Source organism: Neolamprologus brichardi, chromosome 19 (genome assembly GCF_056152115.1).
Source record: "Neolamprologus brichardi isolate AB-2024 chromosome 19, ASM5615211v1, whole genome shotgun sequence".
Taxonomy (NCBI): Eukaryota; Metazoa; Chordata; class Actinopteri; order Cichliformes; family Cichlidae; genus Neolamprologus; species Neolamprologus brichardi.
The window spans coordinates 1,473,020-1,494,821 of record NC_142122.1 but is presented as its reverse complement, the minus strand read 5'-3'; the positions used below and the strand labels follow the sequence as shown (position 1 = coordinate 1,494,821).

General features: G+C 46.3%; 1 protein-coding gene across 7 annotated transcripts in view; it reads left to right on the top strand.

Annotated features, from left to right (window-relative positions):
- Positions 1–17,495, top strand: part of LOC102788462 (AT-rich interactive domain-containing protein 1B-like) — a 198,077-nt gene extending 180,582 nt beyond the window's left edge. For 4 of the 7 annotated variants that reach the window (XM_087833257.1, XM_087833252.1, XM_087833255.1 and 1 more), the window contains 11 exons: positions 679–873; positions 1,394–1,609; positions 3,198–3,420; positions 7,741–7,882; positions 10,781–10,950; positions 11,807–11,960; positions 12,069–12,188; positions 12,279–12,354; positions 13,062–13,788; positions 14,068–14,198; positions 14,376–17,495. In XM_087833257.1, coding sequence (XP_087689383.1) covers positions 679–873; positions 1,394–1,609; positions 3,198–3,420; positions 7,741–7,882; positions 10,781–10,950; positions 11,807–11,960; positions 12,069–12,188; positions 12,279–12,354; positions 13,062–13,788; positions 14,068–14,198; positions 14,376–16,148 — 3,927 coding nt within the window. In that variant the 3' untranslated portion in view covers positions 16,149–17,495. The remainder of the gene's footprint in view (positions 1–678; positions 874–1,393; positions 1,610–3,197; positions 3,421–7,740; positions 7,883–10,780; positions 10,951–11,806; positions 11,961–12,068; positions 12,189–12,278; positions 12,355–13,061; positions 13,789–14,067; positions 14,199–14,375) is intronic. The other 3 variants (XM_087833256.1, XM_087833254.1, XM_087833253.1) reach the window with 2 other exon arrangements.
- The last annotated feature ends 4,307 nt before the right edge of the window (positions 17,496–21,802 follow it).

The window sequence follows — 21,802 nt, the reverse complement described above, 5'->3', positions numbered from 1 at the left end:
AAATAAAACTGAATTGAATTGAATTAAAAGCAACCAATCCCTAATGCCGTTGGAAGCTCGGGGTGTCTCTAAACAGCGTGCTCGGAGCTGTCACAGACAAATATTTTGTTATTCGTCAGGATCAGTTTGGCCGATCTGGCTTCAGGATATGAAACAAACTCGGGGGGATGCAGACTGGTTGCATCCTGTTACAGCACCACGCTCTGATTCATCCAGTGAGATCGACCTGTTCTTTCACAGTTTGTAAAGGCTGAATGGCTCTGTGCTTGATTGACGTCTGCAAACAGCTGAATTCAAAGATGGGGAGGTCTGACCAATGCTTTTGTCCGAGCAGCGACACTCATAAAGTCAGGAAAACACTCAAAATCAAATTCTCTGATGTTGTAAAGGTCTTCTCTTTAATCAGTGCACCTGTTGTACTAATGAGCTCCTATTTCATAAATATCCTTGAGTAGTTTTTGTAACCACAGTCCAGAAACCCAGCGGCTATCATCTGACCTCTGAGGCCGAGTCAGTGTGTACGCTCCACTGAGGATCAGTTATAATAAAGCTAAAGCATCGTCAGGTGATAGCTGACGGTTTTGAGTTGCCTTCCACAGTGACTGTTATCCTGCATCCAGCCAATCAGATGTTTCTGTGCAGCGCTGAGCAGTAATCCCACTGCTCTCTCTTTAACAGCTCCCAGACGTCTACGTCAACAATAACAGCAGCGGCGGCTCCCAGCAGTGCGTGTCCCAGCCAGCCACTCCGGGCGGCGCCCTACCCGTGCCCTCACCCCTCTCACCCAGCCCCGCCAGCCTCTCCTCCTACCACGGAGATGACAGCGACAGCATCAGCAGCCCCCCCTGGCCTCTCAAGACTCCCTCCAGCCCCGTAAGAACCAGACGCCATCCTGCATGGATGCATTTATGCACAAAAAACACATTTCCGTGTAGTCACTGGAAACCTGCTTGTTAGCGCACAGACATCCTCCTGAAGCAGGATTAAAGTTTGGTGCGATTAACTCCACCGGTCTGTGCAGGAACTGCGGCTGCACACGCTAAACCAAACGCTTTAGAGACGTATTTATTTTTACTTGGTCATTCAACCAGCAGCCGACTCAGAATGTGTAAATAAGGAATGAATTTTTAATGATGCCCGTGGGAAGAGTGGCTCACTGTGGAAAAGAACAATATCCTGCAGAACAGAGCATGTACTGTATATCACATATAACAGACACTGACTCTGAGTTTTCCTGATTAGCGCGTCTTTATTTACGTTATGCATCTGCACGAGAAGGCAGAAAACAACCTGACGTAGTGCTTAAATACATCTTGTATTCAAATAAAACGTCACATATTCAGATTCAGAGTTTAATCAGGTTTTTTTCTCCTCTGCTTATGTGCATCTGCAGAAAGCCAACCCTAACGCCTCTCCGTTCAGCGGCGACCGAATCGCACGGCTGTACGAGCTCGGTGGAGAGCCGGAGAGGCGAGGCTGGGTGGAGCGATACCTGAACTTCATGGAGGAGCGGGGCACACCTGTGAGTCAGCTTCCCACTGTGGGCAAGAAGCCGCTGGACCTGTGGAAGCTCTACATGGCGGTTCGGGAAATAGGAGGCCTCGCCATGGTAAGGCGCAGGAAGCGTTAGACACAGACTTGAATGTGGAGGAGCTCGTATTCTCACGCAGCCAAATCATTTCGCTCCGCTCGCTCTTTGGCTGTTTAGTATTCTTCATAAATCTCCACGGCATATGGCGAGCTTGTAAATGTTGAGAAATGTTCTCAGGAGAATGAGATGCATCAAATTAACCTCAGAGAAAGCTGCCTACGTCCTGAAACCAGCTCCAAGCATGTCGTTCCTCATGTGATAAAAATGTGAAATTAATATACCGGCAAAGTCAGGTTAGGCAGAAAGACGGAAAACGGGAAGCAAAAGTATACGGACACCTGACGGATACTCGTGTTACACAGCGGCCGGCATTTTCTACTCTTTGATGGACCTGAGAGGCAGGTTCTCTGCAGACGTTCAACAACACAAAATTAGGAAAAATGTTTCGTTACTTTGAAGAAACATAAAATTTAACATGTTTTTTTTTCTTTATGTGTACAAAGATGCAAATCTGTAGTTGTTTTACACCTAAAACCTGTCAGACAGTCTCATGTAAACCAGTAATATTTTTGCCCTTTTGACCTTAACCCATCCATTTGACCCACCTTTGCATTCCTCAGTTTCTACTGCTGACTTTCAGTTTGTTTAATTCTCAGCTGAAATCAGGTCCTTCTGCTTCTCTTGGATTAGTCGAGCGAATCTTTCTACACCGTGAAAAACAGGCTGTGTGGTCAGTAGAGATGGGAATTACTATGCATCCCACGATACAATATTATTGCAATTTTTAAAAATATTTTGCGATATTCAGATTCTGTACATAAAGGTAAACTTTATCAATATTCATTTTATCTAATATCAAAGTCTCACACTCAGTCTTTCTCTCATTTCAGTTTGATTGTTGACAAACTGAACGGTTTGTATTACAGTCTAGTCCAACTTAACTGAATCAACCATCTGGTACAATTATAGCTATTCTGAACGATGCAGTTTATGAAAACTATGCAGCCCCTTCAGCAACTGAAGAATTTGAAAGTAAATTAAAACAAAATATAATTTTACATTAAATAAAAAAGTTTTAAACTTAATTAAAATAAAACATGTCTTAAATTAAAATAAGTAAACTGTCATGTTTATTGCTGCCAAAAAAAAAGTTAAACACATTTGGACAGTGAAGGAATGTCAGGATTCTTGCTCAGAAAAAGGATCAACATGCTCTGAAGTCAGAGCACAAAAACCTTTTTGTAACAAAATATCGATTTCTGCTGTCCCTGTATCCATACATTATTAGCTACAAAATATCACCATGCTACACAGTATCCATTTTTCCCCCACCCCTAGTGGTCAGGTCAGGCCCACATCCTCTTCTCTTCTCCGCTTTTACATTAAAACGTACAACGTGAAAATTATCTGCAAGTGACCTGCGACTCCTGCAAACACGGAGCGCTGAGCCGCGGGGTTGATTATTCTGATTAGATTAGCAGGATGTGATGCTTGACTGGGAGCGTGTGCAGCTGATACTACCAGGATGGCGCCGAGAAATTATCTCAGTTGTTACGATCTGTGCCAATCATTTCGCTTCCTAACATCGTGTTGTTCTATGACTCAGGTAAACAAGAACAAGAAGTGGCGTGAGCTGTCCAGCACCCTGAACGTGGGTACATCCAGCAGCACCGCCAGCTCGCTGAAGAAGCAGTACATCCAGTATCTGTTTGCCTACGAGTGCAAGATGGAGAGGGGAGAAGACCCGCCAGCGGACAACAGCAGCAGTAGCGGCAGCATGGCTGGAGGGGACAACAGGAAGCAGGTCAAGATCCAGCCGCCTTCACCTGGTAAGTCCTGATAACAGACTGCCTCAGCCTCCAGTCTGTCAGCATGGGGGGTGCAGAGACCTTCCTCTGTAGCCGTGCTGAATGGCAGAAATCTGAAGTATACATTTAGAAGATTGGATGCTTTTATAAGTCTAAGAATCTAACTCCTTAACGACCCTCCGATAGCAGCGAATATTAGATTACATTTAAAATTAGAAATAGCGCTCAACATTACGCCCTGATTACACGTACACAACTGGAACCCCGCAGAGATGAGTGAACATTAACACTGCTTTGGTGAGATGAGTCTTGGTTTAATAGAGGTTAGCGAGATATGATCACCACTTGTGCCTCCACGCGGAGCCTCGCCTTTATTTGATTACCCTGCGTCGGAAGGTTAAGTAATATTGTTTTGGTGCACTAGCACAACACAAAAGGTTGCTTTTTGTTTGTGCGAATTACCTGTTGGAGCCATGTGCCTCTGCGCACAATTACAACGGGAGGACGAGGACGGGAGAGAGAAGGAGTCACGTCTCTAATTTGCAGCGGAGATGAGAAAAGTGACCCTTGCTTTTAAATAGAACATTGGAGCACTTCACCCGCCTGCGACGCCGCAGATTGCTTTTCCTGGTGGGCGGAAAAGAGCACCAGCCCTCATTTGCATACACACACACACACGCATGCATGCATGCACATGCGAGGAGTTCACGTAAAAGTTTTACAATTCATAATTCAGTGCCTTCTCATCTATTCGAGGGGATTTAAACATCTCAGTTTTTACACAAACTCATTTTGCTTCTGATGGTGCTCGTCATCTGAGATGCAGTCTGTAAGGTAAAACGCGAAGAGGTCAACGCTCGTGACGCTTAGGTTGGTATGCAGCGCTCGACTGTGAACTGCTCACGCTACGACACCCCTGCACCGCCATCAGAGTGGGTGGAGAGCAGCATCTGCAGCTAGCACTGCGATTCTGAAGACGCCCACAGTGCGCTCAGACTACAGTAAAGCATGTGTTTCTAATTTGAGTTTCACTTTTACAATCGTGTCGCTGAGTCTGATTCTGTCGTTGCATTTTTTTCTCTCCTTGTGTTTCCCTGTTTTCCTTCGCCTCTGTCTTTATATCATGTCCATCCGTGTTCCTCCTGAATCATCTCCTCCATGGTTAGGATTTGATTTTTATGTTTCATTTTCAGTATTGGTCATTTGCTCATGTCCTGTTTTACTTTGATAGTCAGTTTTCTTTTGTTCCTGCTTTGTTTTTTTACTTTGACCTTATGTGTTATGAACCATAAGCAACAACATGAAACAAAGAGTGACGCCAGAGTTTTTGGATACATTGTTTTTAAATATCAAGATGAAAACAGCAGCCAGCAGAGCAAAATGAGCCAACCATAGATTACCTTTACCCCAAACCTGTCAGGTGTAGGTAACTCCCAAAGACTGCTGCACTCTGAACACATCCAGGACTCAGGAGCTCTCATATACCAAGCCAGACTCATACCCCTGAAACTGCAGCGATCATAGGACCGTGAGACCCACACCCAGGATAACAGACGAGCAAAACAAGCACAGCCACACACTGCAGAGAGTTTGTGAACACCTGTCGTCAGCCATCGTTCATCCTTGAAAAAACGGAGCCCGGACGAGCCCCCAATTTATGTTACAATCCAGCTCATATCTGTGCATTTAATGAACAACTTTACTATTTGAAAAGAAAAAAAATGAAAATGATTTTTTTAGCATTTAATTCTTTTTTTATCTGTTTTGTCTCATTAAATGTGGCAGTGGGCAAGCTTGCCCTCAGATTAGCTTTATCTTTAAAAAACAGAGCGATCTCCTGTAAACACTAACTTTGCGGTTCGTCTTCGCCCTGCAGGGCTCACTTTGGTTGTTTTATGATTAAATATCCACTCAGTGATGCACTCGAGGCATTTTTCATTTTTCCCTGTTTTGAAAACTATGAATAGAACGAAATGTTTGCAGTTTGTAATATAGACAAAGTTTAATTTAAGTGAAAGAAACTTAATAAATGTAACCATCGTGCAATAATGTTTGATGTTTAAGAAGCAGGCAGACTGAATATGCATAATTACCTTTGTATTTATAAATTTGCGAAAATACTTTTTAATTACTGCACTTGCACATAAAAAGGGAACATTGTGTTATGAAAAGAAGTCCGTATCGCGCGTGCACACGGCAGGAATACCTCCCGTTTTTGTCCTTCGTGTTGCTCGGTGTTAATGCGCTCTGTGCGCTTTGAACTGCCCCACTGACTCCCTGCCTGCCTATATATAGACTGACAGCCCAGTGATGTCACTGAGGGAGCGTGTCCAGCAGGGCGGGTGGGGGTGAGTGGCGGTGGGGTGTGGGGAGTGATTAATGAGGGCTGGAATGTAGAACGTAAACAAACCCGACCTCGCCGTCACCTTTCATTCACAAAACAGCTCAGCTGACTGACTTTTTTTCCCCCTTCTCCACCCCACCCCCACCCTCCCCCTTAACCGCTGCCACCCCTCTGGATTATGTCACCCGCTGACACACGCTTTTGTGTGCGCACACATCAAACAGCCACACACACTTTTCCCCCCTTACGTCTCGCTCTAAAAGACGAGCAGAGGGCACTTAAGTTCACGCTGTCCTCCATCCTCATACCGCCACCACCCCCACCGCCACCGCTCTTAGAATGGTAAACCTCTTAACCCCGACTGACCCCGCAATTGTTTGCACTTCCCCACGCGTGCTTTCCGTTTGACGCCGGGATATCCCAGGAAGTGAAGAATCCCTAATGCTCGCTGACCCCTCGTTGCCCCCTCTCCTACCTCCTGCTCATAATCATGGGATAACCATCTCTCCCTGTCTCGCGCTCCTTCTCTCCGTCTCCTGTGATGTAGAGGCAGAGGGTATCATTGAATAATTCAGAATTAGCATGAATTTTTAAAGCTTAAGTCTTTCTATGGAAACATGCGGTGCAGGGAAAGGCCACTCAGGATATTCGAGAGAAAGGCTTCTTATACTAAATGCTCATTAGGACACTTTCATATTTTCTCTGTCTCCGTCTTTGTCATGATTTCACTGGATCGGTCCACGTCTTCTGTTAAACCTGCTCCTGGGAATTTGGATCTGTTGCTTTTATCGGGCTGGGGGTTCAAATTTCTTCTAATTTCCTCATCATCAGGAGTTTAGGTGTCATAAGAAAAGTTCGCACTAACCTGCTCTAAACCCCAGAGTTTCTGTGTGAAACCTCAAGCTTTCTGAAGCGTTAGCTTGAACATGTCATGTCCATCACATTAGCTGTTTAATTTTACATCTGATACATCTGTGGCCTCGAGCTTAGCTCGCCACTTGAAGTCGATGGCACACAAAACCAAAAATCTTCAGACAGCTCACAGATCAGCTATCACAAGTTTTTAAATTTTACTGATTTCAAATGATTTAAATCTGTCTGTCTAATATACAAAGTTATACATGGTCTGGCGCCTCCACCAATGAGTGATTTTATTAAACAAAAGTCTAGCAGTGTTGCCGGGTCTCGACTGACTCGAGCCACTGTTAGAGGTGATTGTGAACTGGCATTCAGGCGGACCACCTGTTCACAGATGCTCTGTCATATCAGGGAGTGAGCTTCTGGAATAGTCTTCCACTGTCAGTGAGGGAAAGTACAAGTCTACCCATCTTTAAGAGTCACTTAAAAGGGCGGCTGAGGGACACACAAACATGTGATCATGTTTAATAATCATGCTTTATATTGGACGGGAAAAAGTTAGTGTATTACAAAAAGGGAAACAACTGTTAGTGCAATGGGTGAACGCAATATCACGACGGTCAGGGCATGTACAATACTGGGGTTTGTGCAATATAATTGATGTGTTTCTGTTATTGTCATCTATACTGTCCTCTGTGTCCACTCTCCTTGTCATTGTTTGTTCTGGTGTAATGTGATCACTGTTTTTGTCCTCGTCACATGACCTGTAAATAGTGTCTCTGTATGTTTTTACTAACTTGTGTTTAACACCAACCTGCCAGAGGGTCTGCAGATGGAAATTAGCCCAAGGCTATAATCTGGCATATTTACATTTGTTAAAATGTTCATTAATATGTATTACCCCTCTTTCTAAAAATAAATAAATAAATAAACATTAAGAGCAGGTCTGTGAGTGGAGGCATCCTTCCCTCTTCCTCCTGCCTCCTCATCCTCCGCTCGCCTCCTGTAGGCTCACGTCTCGTGTAGGGCATCGCTGCAGTAAAACCAGCTCGAACTCAACCTTCAGATCGTATCTGAAGACCAACAGTGTCCATGTGTTCTTATGATACAGAACTAATGCTCCTATTTGTGTCTCCCAGCTCATTCAGGCGGCTCTCTCCAAGGCCCACAGACACCTCAGTCCTCTGGCAGCAGCTCGACAGCAGAGGCAGCGGGGGACCTGAAGCCCCCCACACCTGCCACCACCCCCCTGGGACAGGTCACACCACTGCCCCCCAACAGGTACACACAGACGCATGCATGACGCTCCTGGTGCTGCATTTACTGACGTGCTGCTGACTCATTTTCTCTAAATAAGTTTGTGTGATATCGTCTGTGTGTCAGCACAGTCTGTTTGTTGATGTGTGGTATCCAAAAGTGTGAACATTGTCTCTAAAATTAAACAACAGCGTAGTGGAGCGAGCTCGAAATAAAAGGGGATGCTCTCGGTGTGCTGCTATGTTTAGGTGAGACCGGGATGTGTGATTTGGTTCTTTCTGCTCTTTATGTGACGATTCGAGTCGCACGCCTTCATCTCTGCTGCTTTTAATTAGAAACAACAATCACGTTTGCTGAGCCTGAGAGAAGCGCTGTTTAATCGCTGATGGGAGAGTGTGTGTTCGAGCTCTTTACCTGCATGTCATTATTATGCTTCCTATTTTAGATCAAAGGTTTTATTTTGCACACAGTTGACTGATGGCCTCTTGTCACATTTAAATTTAAGGTTTTTTCGTACGCGTCGCAGCGGGGCTGTCAAACGCCGTTTCCTTCAGGGCCACACTGGGACACGCTGGACAGTTAATTAATGTGTTTTAATCTAATATACAAAGCATGTCCCCCACAGCCTCCTCACAGGCCTCCCGGTCAAGTCAACAAAAGCCAACAAAAAGTAACCGACTCGATTTATTCACACAAAATAAAACTACCTACCTGTCATTGTTTCCACATTAAAAACCTAAAAAAAGTTTTTTTAAATTAAACTTTGATTTTGTGCCGTTCTGTGTCCTGAGCCGCCCATCATTTCTTTCTGTTTGGTTTCCATGGAGCAGACTTTCTCGTCATTTTTAACGTGGTCCTGAGTTCTCTGAAGGTTTTTCAGATTGTTTTTATTTTTTTGACATTGGCGGCTTTTTCACTCGTTTTCAATCCAGGCCTCGTACCTGTCTGTTTTTAAAGCTTTTGTTAGTTCAGCTGCATAACTCTGACCTCTGAGTCATTCATGCATAAAAAGCTCCTTGCAGATGAAACTGTGTTGTCTCTACACATAACAGACAACTTAGCAAAGAGACTATTTTAGATTTGGTCTCATTTCTTTACTGTCCTCACTTGAATGTGAAAAGTACCCAAGATAACACACTTTGACATGAAATAGTATTTTTGTACCAACGAAATAGCTCAATAGCTGTGAGCTGAGGAGCTGGCTTATCTCAGTGTGGTGTGCATCTGTCCTTAAAAGATTTGAGGAAGCTGAACAAGAATCAGGAAAAACGTAAAGACCTGATTCAGGATCTGATGTATTTGGACCTTCAGCTGATCCATCTGCTGTTCACTGAAGCTTCAGCAGAAATGATCTCAGGTGAAGGACGGCTGTCAAGAAGCCACGACTGAGTATTAAATCACACAAGAACTGGACTGAAAATCAGAGCAACGGTGTGATGGTGTGAGGAATATAAATTTGAAAAGGTTTGTTTCAAATCATGGTCAGTATGTACGAGGAGGTCAGGGGGAGGTCCAACAGTGAAGCATCTGTGAAGCAGGCTGGGGGGTTGAGCTGCATTTCAGCCACTGGTGCTAGGATCATGAATGCAGTACCATCAGATTTTGATCCACCGTGGAGTAACATGTGGAGAGCATGGCAGCGAGGCACCATCAGTGTCCCCAGACCTCAGCATTACAGTGTGGGATCATCCTGATAGAGAACAAAAGGCAGAACCATCCGAAGAAGAGCTTAGAACATCCTGGAGAACCTGAGAGAGACTTGAGTCTGTGCTGAAGGATAAAGGCGCTCACACCAAATGATGACCGTTAGAAATGTGCAAACTGTTTCATATTCTGCATTTCTGTGTATCTCTGCACGTTTCAGTACATCTCTGCACCTTTTTCCTATTTTCAAAGGAAAATTTAAAAAATACACGAGGAGCGGCTCAAATAATAAAATGACCAAGTAGTATATGTCACGATTAACTCCGCTATTAACCCTTTAAGACTGACCATAGAACCAAGTGCGCCAGAGCTTATATTATATGTTTACATGCTGTGGAGCCATTTTTGGGAGCATTTCAAGTTGCTATACATCAATACAACCATTACAGCCCAGATTTTAATAATATGTCTGCATTAAGTGCATAGTGATTACATAAATTGCAAAAAAGTGCAATAAACTACAAAAAAATTGAAAATTGAAAAAAATTATCCCTCAAAACTGTAAATACAAAAAAGTTGCACAAAATAGTTTCCCACCACAGGAAATTTATTTTGAGTGTCTTCATAGTTTTATTTTTGAAACACACCAATTTTTATACACTGCAGGAAAAACGAAAATAAATATTATGATGCAAATTTGCAAAAAAGCAGCATATGCATCAAAATAAACTATTTCCAGCAGTGCAATATGAGTCCTAAGCATCCCAGAAACCACACAGAAAGTCATAAAGTCAAACATAACTTTTAAAAACACCAGTATAGGCTCATGAGGCTCTGATGGTAAAAAACTACATTTCCGCGAAAATGACGTCACTTCCGGTTTCGGGCAGGTCATGGCGGACATGCGATAGTTCACGCTGATGGATGTAGGAAGTGTTACAAACAGCTGATCGGATCGGCAAAGCGTGTTTCTGGAATATTATGTTTTTGTTGCTGCAAGCGCTTTTTATGCAGTTTTTGCAAAACTATATGTGGAAGGAAACTGTGACCGAGGACAAGATGATGGCATAAGATGTAAGTACAACTCCTCAGGTTTCATATGCAAAAAAAAATTATTGCGCTAGCTCACGTGGTTGCAGAGCTACCGGGATTTAAAAATAGTTACGCAAAACAGAGCGTGCTGCTCCGACCGGTTTTAAAGGGTTAAAAAATGAAACTTTTTTATATCCAAACGTTCAGTGTGTTGTGTCGGTGCCTCTCACCCCCCCTCACTTGCAGGAGCAGTGTGAGCGTGCAGGACCCCTTCTCAGAGGTGAGCGACCCGGCCTTCCAGAAGCGGACTCCCACCCTGCCCCCCTCGGCTACGTACCAGCAGGGCCTCAGCATGCCTGACATGATGATGAGGATGCAGTACGACGCCAAGGACCCCTTCGCCGGGATGAGGAAGAGTGAGTGAGACACATGCAGTAATAAACCTTCACCCAAACCCGATTCTCCATTTTTATTTTCCTTAATTGAACTTTGAGGGAACAGCGTTGTTCTGAGATTCATTTAATCCACAGGTACGACAAATTAGGGGGGTCGTTCTCAACTTCATCCTTAAACTGTGCAAAAGCTTTCATTTCACTTTGTCAAAGAGAATCGTGTATCCCAAAGATGGTGGCTTTCATCTGTTTCAGTGGTCCAATTCATTATCTTGTCACTGTGTCATCTCACATCAGGACAGATGTGAGTGTGTGTGTGTGTGAGTGTTTGTGTGTGTGTGTGTGTGTGTGTGTGTGTGTGTGTGTGTGAGTGTGTGTGTGTGTTTTCCTACTACAAGTATGAAACGAGATGAGAACTGTTTGTCGCTTTATCCAAAACACACCAGCTCGTTTTAAGTTCTTGTAGCTTACTCTGCGTCTCATCCTAACTTTGTTCCTCCTTTTCATCCTCTTGTTTCCAACCTTTCATCCTTCCCCCCGCTGTGAAGCACCTGCTTCGACCAGCTCGTGTGGTTTGGTTTTCAGAACAAACAGGAGGAGTTTAGAAAGAATGGCGGCTCCTCTGAAGGCTGGCGAGAATGGAGTCTGAATGAATAATATGGTGGATGATAGCTGCATAACAACTCAGAACAATAGGTTTAATCATGCAAAGTGCAGAATCTTCATAGAGGCATGCTGCCACCTGCTGGTCAGCACAAACATGGTTCATGCATTCAGAAATGCACATTTAGCTGCTGGTGGATATTTCCAGGGAAATGAAACCATTTCCCCTCCTCGTTCTTTAACTAATATTGTCACGCGTTCATACAATTTAGATTAGATTGCTTTCCTTCCTCCACAGTGGCAGGAGCCGATCCTTATATTCCAGCCCAGATGCCCGGAAGCGGTATGCAGGACATGTACGGTCGACCCCCATCAGCCCTGAGCATGAGCCAAAGGTCGCAGTACCCGTACGGGCCGGGCTACGACAGGAGGTAAAAAACACAAAGCAGGGGAATCAGTTTGCTCTTATTTATTGTGTCCTGAACGTCGAGCCGTGGTGTACTGCACAGCATCAGTAAAGCATGTCCTGCTGTCTTTAGGCCGGACCATATGATGGGGATGGAGGGGAGCATGGGCCCCCCTGGGAGTCAGAACAACATGGGACCTTCGAACAGTGAGGGCAGCATGTACTCGCCCAGCAGATACTCGTCACAGCACAGGTCAGCGCTCTCCTACGTGTCTCCAGCCTCTCTGGAGGCCTGTAACCATCAGTGAGTGATCCTCTCTTTCCCCTCTGTCCTCTGCTTCAGACACGACGGCTACGGTCAGCAGTATTCCAGCATGCCGTACGGGATGCATCCATCTGGGATGTACCCGCAGCAGCAGGTGAGACGGCTCATCACGGCGCTCTCAGTCATACCTGCTGCAAACAAGACATTTGATTAGAGTGCCAAATCTCAGCCCAGAGATAATAAATTAATAAGATAACAGCTCAGTGGGTGGGATGTGTTTGTGACTGTGGTTGTTTCTTGTTGTCATGATGATCACAATCAATTTCTGCTTTTCTGAACCATCAGATGAAGTGAAGCAGAGCGATGATTGCTTGTTTTGAGTCGTTCCTGATAATGACCCTCGTGAATGCGCCCAATCAATGGTCCTCTCTCGCACGTCGTTTGTCAAACTGAAGATTATTAGCGACGTAATTATGGTATCGAGTAGAACTGTTTCTTTGTGTCTCGGAGGAAAATGGTGTGAGGTAATTGGCCATTAGGTGACCGCTCTGAGCAGAAGCCATCGCGTGTTTTTGCGGCGTCCTGCTGCGTTTCTGCCACACGAGCGTGGTTTCAGATTTAGTTCACAACTATTTCAGAGTCTTTGATAGATCGGCGGCGCTCCCGGCTGCAGACGTAATGGAGCCTCGCAGTAAAATAATTATGGTAATGGCAGTACGAGCCGCGCCACACCTCTCGCCCACTGACAGGTGGATGTGAAGAAAAATGCTCTTGTGAGCTTCGCGTCTCCTGGAAGCACGCTTTCATCGTGTGATTGCTTTTTGTTAAGCGTCGTCGCTAACGATCTCCCCGTTGCTCCAGCAGGGCTACAAGCGTCCGCTGGATGGGATGTACGGCCCCCCGCCCAAGAGACACGAGGGCGACATGTACGCCATGCAGTACACCAACCAGCAGCCGGACATGTACAACCACTACGGCAGCGGTTACTCCGAACACAGACCGCTCCAGGGACAGTTCCCCTACCCGTACCCCCGCGACCGCATGGCGCCCTCGGGCCAGAGCCAGCACAGTATGCTGGGTGGGGGCCCCCCTCCTAATCACGCTGCCGACGGGCCCAACATGTGGCCTTCGAGGACAGACCTCGGCTACCCCTACCCCAGCAGGCCGGGATCACAGATGCCCCCGTACGGCTCGATAGGCAGAGACGACATGGACGGGCGGCCCGGGCCGGAGCAGTGGCACCGCCAGTCTCCGTACATGTCATCATCAGGCGGCATGCCCCCCCTGTCCTCGCGCCAGCCGTCATCTTATTCCAACTCCCCGTCCATGGCCAACCACCTGCCCAGAGCGCCGAGCCCAGGAGCCTTCCAGCGCTCCATGGACTCTCGAATGTCGCCCAGCAAAGCGCCGTTCATGTCCCCCATGAAGATGCCTAAACCCGGCCTGGCCATGATGGGATCGCAGGGCGGCGGACCCATCGGCCAGTTTCCTCCTAATCTGAGGAGGGACCTCAACTACCCACCGGGCTCAGTGGAGGGCACCCTGCCGCTTCTCAAGCCTCGACGCAAGCTAACATCCAAGGACAGCGGTAAGATCGTTTTTAGCTTCTCAGCAACAACATAATTGCAGCTTGTTTAATCCTGGTGGAAAGTTGTAGTTTTCCGTGTTTCCCAGCTGTAAAACAACGGTGTTTTAGCTCCCCATCGCTGCACCAGCTCATCGTCAGTTAACAGTAGCACAACATGAGGCAAATTTTATCAAAGAAATTAAACCATCTACTTTGGTTAGCGTCCCTCTTTATCTTCAGGACGTTTGATTGCCAGTTTTGTTCTTCCCGGTTCCAAAAATCCCACTGTTTCAATCCCAGGAACGCCTGAGGCCTGGCGCGTGATGATGTCTCTGAAGTCTGGCCTGCTGGCAGAGAGCACGTGGGCGCTCGATACCATCAATATCCTGCTGTACGATGACAGCACGGTGGCCTCCTTTAACCTCTCCCAGGTAAAACCGACCCAAGAACAGAGCCCGTCTTTATCCTCATCTTCTAGATCCTGTTTTTCTTTTGCAATAAAACTCCACAAGAGTCAAGTTAGTTATGCACCTCTGAGGTTTTGCAGTATTATATCTACTCGTCTGACTTCTTTCTGCTCAGCATTGATTGTATTTTTCTCTGTGCAGTTGCCTGGATTCCTCGAGCTCATCGTCGAGTACTTCCGCCGTTGCTTGATTGAGATCTTTGGCATCCTGGAAGAGTTTGAGGTGGGGACTAAGAAACGCTCCTCAAGTCCAGCGTCTGCACAGAAAGAAAGACCTGAGCGGGATTCCTGCTCTCCTGTCCAGCCCGAGCTCTCCAAAGCCGAGGAGACCCAGGTGGAGCGTGCCGAGGGCGTCGCCGAGGAAGTGACACCTGCTGCTGCGGAGCCGGCCAAGGTGAACGGCGAAACAGAGTCCAACATGAGCGTTAGCAGGGAGGACAAGAGTGGAGGAGATGGTGAGAAGGAGGGAAGAGAAGAAGAAGAGGAGGCAGCAGAGTGTGAAGCAGAGATGGTGGATCGGCCCGTAGCAGAGGCGGAGCATAAACCCAAACAAGCCAGCAAATACGACAAGTTCCCCATCAAGATTGTTCACAAAGAGGACCTGAGTGACGACATGTCCGGTTACCTCACAGAGTTTACCAGCGGGCTGCTGCACTGGCAGGCGGGTGGAGGCGACTCCACGGCACACATTCAGACACACTTCGAACCCCGGAGCGAAGCGCCCGAGGACGAAGGCGGGAGAAACAAGAGCCAACAGATGGACCACGAAAAGAAGCAACCCCCGAAACACATCACCGCGACTATCGACGACGTTCTGTGCGCCCGCGTTGACGCCCTCGCTTACGGCCACCCCGCGCGCTCTTTGCCCTCTTACCCCTTCAGGGTGCACCCCGATGGGGAGGAGGACCACATCACCCTGCTGGAGGATGAGCCACGCTGCCTGGACGAGGCTCCGCTCACCACCACGTCTGCCTGGCAGGACTCGCTGTCCAAGCGGTGCACCTGCGTCTCCAACGTCGTCCGGAGTCTGTCCTTTATCCCGGGGAACGACTTGGACATGTCCCGCCACCCTGCTCTGGTTCTCCTGCTGGGCAGGCTGCTCCTGCTGCACCACGTGCACCCCGAGAGGAACAGGTTACCTCCCAGCTTCCAAAGAGACGAGCAGCAGGAGCGGGGGCTGTCGAGCAGTAAGGACGAGTGGTGGTGGGAGTGTCTGAGTCTGCTCAGGGAGAACGCCATGGTCACTCTGGCCAACATCGCCGGCCAGTTGGATCTCTCCACTTACCCAGATACCATCTGCCTTCCCATCCTGGACGGCCTCCTCCACTGGATGGTTTGCCCCTCGACCGAAGCCCAGGACCCCTTTCCGTCGGCAGGCCCGCATTCCCAGCTCACCCCCCAGAGGCTGGTGCTGGAATGCCTCTGCAAGCTGAGCATCCAGGAGGGCAACGTGGACCTGCTGCTGGCGACGCCGCCGTTCAGCCGACAGGAGAAACTGTTCACGGTCCTGGTGCGCTACGTGGGTCAGAGGAAGGCCCAGGTGTACAGGGAGATGGCGGTGGCTGTGCTCTCCCACCTGGCACAGGGAGACCCCACAGCGGCGCGTGCCATAGCCATGCAGAAGGGCAGCGTGGGTAACCTGGTAGTTTTCTTGGAGGACGGCGTTAGCATGGCGCAGTATCAGCAGAACCCTCACAGCCTGCTGCACATGGGCCACCCTCCCATGGACCCGCCCAGTATAAACATGATGTGCAGAGCAGCTAAAGGCCTGCTGGCTATGGCCAAAGTGCACGAGAACAAGAAAGAGTTCGTACTGTATGAAAGCAGATTATTAGACATCTCCATCTCCTCGGTGCTCAATGTGGGAGTGGTTGCCATTATTTGCCAAGTCCTGTTTCACTTGGGGAAGTTATGACATGAGGAGAGGCGGGACTGGCGCGGCACACGCTGAGGCTATTTCTGTGGTTTTTCTATTTTTATTTATTAAAATGACAGAAAATGTTTGTGTTTTTTTAAAAGAAGTATCCACATAAACAAAATGTCTCTATCTATATACATATATATATATATGTATAGCTTCTGGGCGATGTCGGGATTTGAAAGCTCGTTTTAATACAAATATTTAATACCTGCTGGTGTCGGATTGCTGCGTTTGGTTTGGCATTCTCTTCTTTTCTTCCTTCGTTTACGTTTTCAGCCAAAGCTGCCACCAGATCTTGGTGCTCAATTCTGTGGTTCCTTTCGAGTCGATGAGATGTTTTTCAGTTTTATAAACGCCGATATGCTCATCAACTTTTTGTTAATGGAGAGTATTTATTTAAAATGTGACACTGTACAGTAGTTTGAACTTTTTGCCAACAGCGGTGGAGGAAAAAAACACAAAGAAAACACTGAGTTTTTAAACGGAAACGTCTCCATCGCTGGAACATACGTTGTGCAATAGGACTTGGAGCAAGTTGTCCCTTTGAAAACCAGAGGATGTAAAAGCTTCTGACGCCTGCAGTGTGCGCTCACGGCCACAAGGAGGCAGCATTGCACCAGCCAATCGACATCAGAGAAGCGTCTAATTTATCAATCATAGCCTCAATGACTTTCACAGATGAACTTTGTGTTTCCTGATCACTTGTGTTATGTCTGTATTTTTTCATCACTGTGTATATAAACCGTTGTACACACGATTCTTTCGGTCTTTATCTAGCATAGCAGGAGACGGGACTTTCTGACTATTATAACAAATGCTTTTATTGTTGGTAAATTTGGTATTGTTATTATACATATTTTGTTAATGGGGTCAAATATTTGAACATGGCAGATGTATCTGATGTTTCACCGTTCAAAAAAAACACACAAAAACAACAAAAAAAGAAGAAAAAAATCCTGTACGCGTTGTATTATAGCTGAGAAAACAATCGCTTTGGTAACGAAACGTGGAAGTGCCGGGGTGAGGGGGTGACTGTGGAGACGCCATGCGAGGGAACCGAACATGTTTCTGTTTGTTCATGTCCTGCGTTCATGTCAGTGGGCATATTTTTGAATCTACACGATGCTCGAAAACAAAACACGTGAAAAGATCAAAACATCCTGAAAGCTCATTGTAAAAAATGCCTTTTTTCATATGACTCCTGTCTTTTATTCAGTATACACATTTATACTCTGTGCTGCACATGTCACAAATAAATGTACGATGAACATCGTTAAGCACTGGAGACGTTGCATTATGTCCAGACAATCTTAGGCCAATAAAACAAACATCAACTGCTTACGTGGGCTGTCTTTTATTGGCTGCGTCCAGATTCTTCGTGGCACAGATTCACAAAGGTGCTGGAAACATCTGAGTTTGGTCCGAGCTGAGATGATATTCCTGCAGATTTGTCTTTTGCATCCGTAGCGAGAATCCCCCGTTGATTCTGCTGGATTGACATCTGGACACTGTGGAGGCCGTTTGAGTGCAGTGAACTCAACAAACCAGTTTGAGAGGATTTGAGCTTCATGGTGTGTAGAAGATGGTAGACTGGTCTAAACGGACGGGCGTTGCTCGGGGAGGCTGTGGAGCTTTAACGATGCTCAGCTGGTGCTCAAAAATATCCCCACATCGTCACACCCCCACCATCCTGTCCTTGTAATGATCAGCTGTTGGTAGGAGGCAGGATGGATCCATGCTTCTGCTTGTTTACATCAAACTCTGACTCTAATCCGAATGTTGCAGCAGAGAAAGACTCATCGGATCCCGAAACGTTGTTCCATCGTCTGTCGTCCAGTTTTGGCGAGCCTGTGTGAATTGTAGCTCCAGTTCTCCTCTGACACCAACAAGGATTTTCTCCTGGAGAGCCGCTGCTCACTGGGTTTTCATGTGAACCATAGTTGTTTGGGAAAGTCCAGCAGATCAGCCCGCCTGGCTCCAACAACCTCACCACATTCAGAACACCTCAGCGGCTCGTCTTCACCACCTCTATGAGGTGCAGCCATGTGATTGGCTGATTACATATTTGTGTTAATGCAAAAATATCCAATGGTTTCCCTCAAAGTGTATAAGTGAGCAGGTGATAAGTTGCTGTTGGGAAGCGTAAACAGCAGAATGTGATGATTCTCCTGAAAGCTGATGTTCCTTGGACAACGTTACCAACTGTACATCAGCAGCTCTCAGGCTGTCTGACGCAGGTCTTGGCATCAGTCCCGCCCTTCAGTTAGAGTCAGATTTTATTGTGTCATGGATCGTCTCACTCTTCAGGCGCTGCAGAAGCACCAGCTCTCAGATTCACTGGACTCAAAGCCGTCGCTTTAAAGCCAAACTAATGTCCTCCAGAGACGTCACCTCACAGCCTCGATCCGGTAAACATGCAAGTATTAATATCAAGGAGAAAGTGTACTACTGGGTGCCATGAGAACAGTTGTATTACTCCGTCTGGACGTTTCCTCATAGCCGTGGAGAAAAGACAGCTGTTTGTCTTTGTCCTTTATTGTGGTTTGTTTGTTTTCCACTAAGTTCTCATATTTGTCCTGGCTATGTGCTGTCACGTTGTTGTTTAGCACAACTGAGGTCCTGGATGAAGGTGTTACAGCCCAAACAGATCTATCGAGCAGTGGCTGCACTGAAAATCAGGCCTGTTGACACCATGCAGGGTTTAGCTCAGTTATTTGAACCCATTTTCTTAGTTAACTCTGCTAATTGTGATTAAAAATATTCTGTTTTTGTGCTGCACACTTAGATCAATGGAGCATGGGAGGTACAGCTACCCCGTCTCTTTGCTGCTGCTTCCCATCTGTTACACACATTACTCCCTCGCTTTCAGAAAGCCTCCATAATTAACAGTTTCACTCATTTTGGTTTCATTTATTTTACAGTTCGCTTTGGAATTAGTTCATTAAAATGTGCAAAATTAACCAGCACAGTTAAATCAAAGAACTGAGCTGGATTTAGATTTGTAGCATCTGAAGAAGTCTTTTTAGAGATGGAGTTATATTTATTCTAATCTGCTCTCAGAGGAACACTGAGCTCATAAAACCTTACATGTGCGCATATCATCATCATAGTTTAGTCCGACAGTATAAGGAACAGTCACTCTGTGCTTCCTGTTTTCAAGCTTTTCACATTAAAACACAGTTCGTGTTTGACCTTAAACATCTCGAGCTTTACAAGCTTTTACTTTACGTCTCAATCTTACATCAAAGATGATAATGTTGCCACGAATGATGGAAAGCTCATTTCTCATCCTCTCCAGAAATCTGCTAATCTGCTGTTTCATTAATCATCACAGGTTATAAAGGTTCCTCTGTTAATGAAGACGCGCACATGTGCAAACACGATCATCAGAAGCGCTTTTAGGAGCAGAAACTCATGACTGATGCACTCTGTGTACCCCCTGACTTTAATGCGTCCTCTTGCAGCGTTTCCAAGAAGGACACAAACCATCAGGCACTCATCCCAGGGTGTTTGAGTTTTTACTGAATAGTCTACAGTTTGTTTGGTGTTTTCTCTTTTTTGTGTCTCCCCAGTGTCGTTACTTCCTCTTTAGTTGGAATTTGACGTCTCTCTCGTCTTCCTTTGCCAGGGGAAACATGGGCATGAAATCAAGTCCTATTTTAAGCTGATTTTAATAATAACATTCCTGAGGTTAACAACAGCCGATAAGTGGTCCCATCACAGGTTTGGCTCATCTTCGTCTTATTTAACTCTTACTGACACTTTGAAATGAATGACAGCCGGCCTGAGACGTGCTTAACAGTTTGATCTCTAACTGAAGGCAGTTTCTGCAGAGAAAGAAAAGACTGATATGCTTCTGAGCGCATCTTACAGGTACACACCTGCACATTATAAATAGCGCCCACATACTTCAGAGTGTTTTTGATTTCACGCCGTCATTCAGAGTTTGCAGGGAAAGTGGGCTGCTGTACTTTTTTGGTGATGGAGGATGTGTTTCACGTAGGCAGCCAAGCGCAGGAGAAAACCTCCCACTCTCCCGTGCCTCTGAAAAGCTGAGTCACTGAGCTCTGACAGGATGGATGTGGTGGCCGGGAGGAAACCGAGCCTGTCATTGGCTACCGCTGGCTGGGGTCCGCTGCCTCGCTGCCTCTCACTGCTCTTGTAGGTAGATTAATGAGCGCTGGGTGGAAACAAAGCAGACAGGACTGACCTTTCTAGTGATGTGCTACAGTACACGTAAGGCAGCAGTGATGAGTCAGGTTTGACTTCATCCTGTAATTTTGACTATAGAGAGTATATTAGCCCCCTGATGAGGCTTTGATCTCGCCGTGCTCTTTCATCCAGTCCAGCTTTTTAAACTGAATACTGTCTGCACGAGGCCTTGGCAGGATGTAAGTCAAGCCTATGTTGTTCTTGGACTCTGACTCAAGGGGCCTATCATGTCCACCCGTTTGCCAACACAAACACGGCTCCTGCCGTATGTCATCGGGCTGCTTAACGAGCTCCGTGGTTAAAGAATTAGTCTGCAGGCCGTACAGATCATTAGCAGCCATTACAAACACCCACAGCTTTGCAGCAGATCAAGTGTGGCATGTGCCGCTTGGTGGATTCACACGGCCGGTGGTGGAAGCTTTGCAGATGCATGACGGAAGCATGTCGCAGCAGGGTAAAAGACCACACCGTGGCTGCTCACTGTGCACTCACACGGGGGGAGGGGGCGTGTTAAACCTACAGCCTGAGACCGGGCATGGCTAACACGAAACCCAGCCTTCACATCAAAAATGCATTTGCAGGCTAGAAAAGTGCGACGAGAACACACAGTTTCCCTCTTTGCGTGGCGTTTGATTCTGGCCAATTAAGTCTTCTCACATTAGAGGAAAAGCAGCAGAGCTCCTTTCAGAGAAAGTGGATAATTGCAGCCAATGACTGATGATGAGGAGGTGTGTGTGTGAGGGGAGCATGGATGGCAGAAGAACTGTGGGCTGATGATGAAATCATCTGTACTAATCTAGCCGAACAGGAAATTGCATCACAGCTGAACTGCACTTGGCATCTCAGCAAGTTATGTGCAGCATGGCCGCCTGTTTTCAGTAGAAACAGTAAATATGAGCAGTGGTGGCTCCATTTAACAATTTCCTCTCAGCAAATGTTTGTTGCATCTGTCTTCAGCGCTCGTCCTTCCTGGTTAACCTGCGTGTTAGGACGTTTCTGAGGACATGTAGGACATTTTTGAAGGTTGACGTCTCTGCAGGTGAGGACTATAAAGAGACCTTCAACCTACTATCTGGAGTTTGCTGGAGGACACTTAAACCTGTGACACACAATATTTCACTGACTTACTGACCGTTTTATTAGAGTTGGCTGAAATCATCAGTGTAATATGAGAACCTTAATATCAATGGTCTGTGTTATATGCACTGCATGTATGAATGATTGTCTCACCCTGCAGCTGCGCAAACGACCAGAACACATTTAACTGACTGGAAATGCAGCAAAGTAATAACACAGTGAATATGAAGTGACTTTAAATAAAAGCTGCTTCAGCTGTGCTGTCATCAGTTTTAAAGAAACAGTCGTGACAGAAATCTATGGAGAAACTTTCTTTTATTTCGTTTCTTTGCTTGTTGCAGTCCCACAGCAGGCCACTT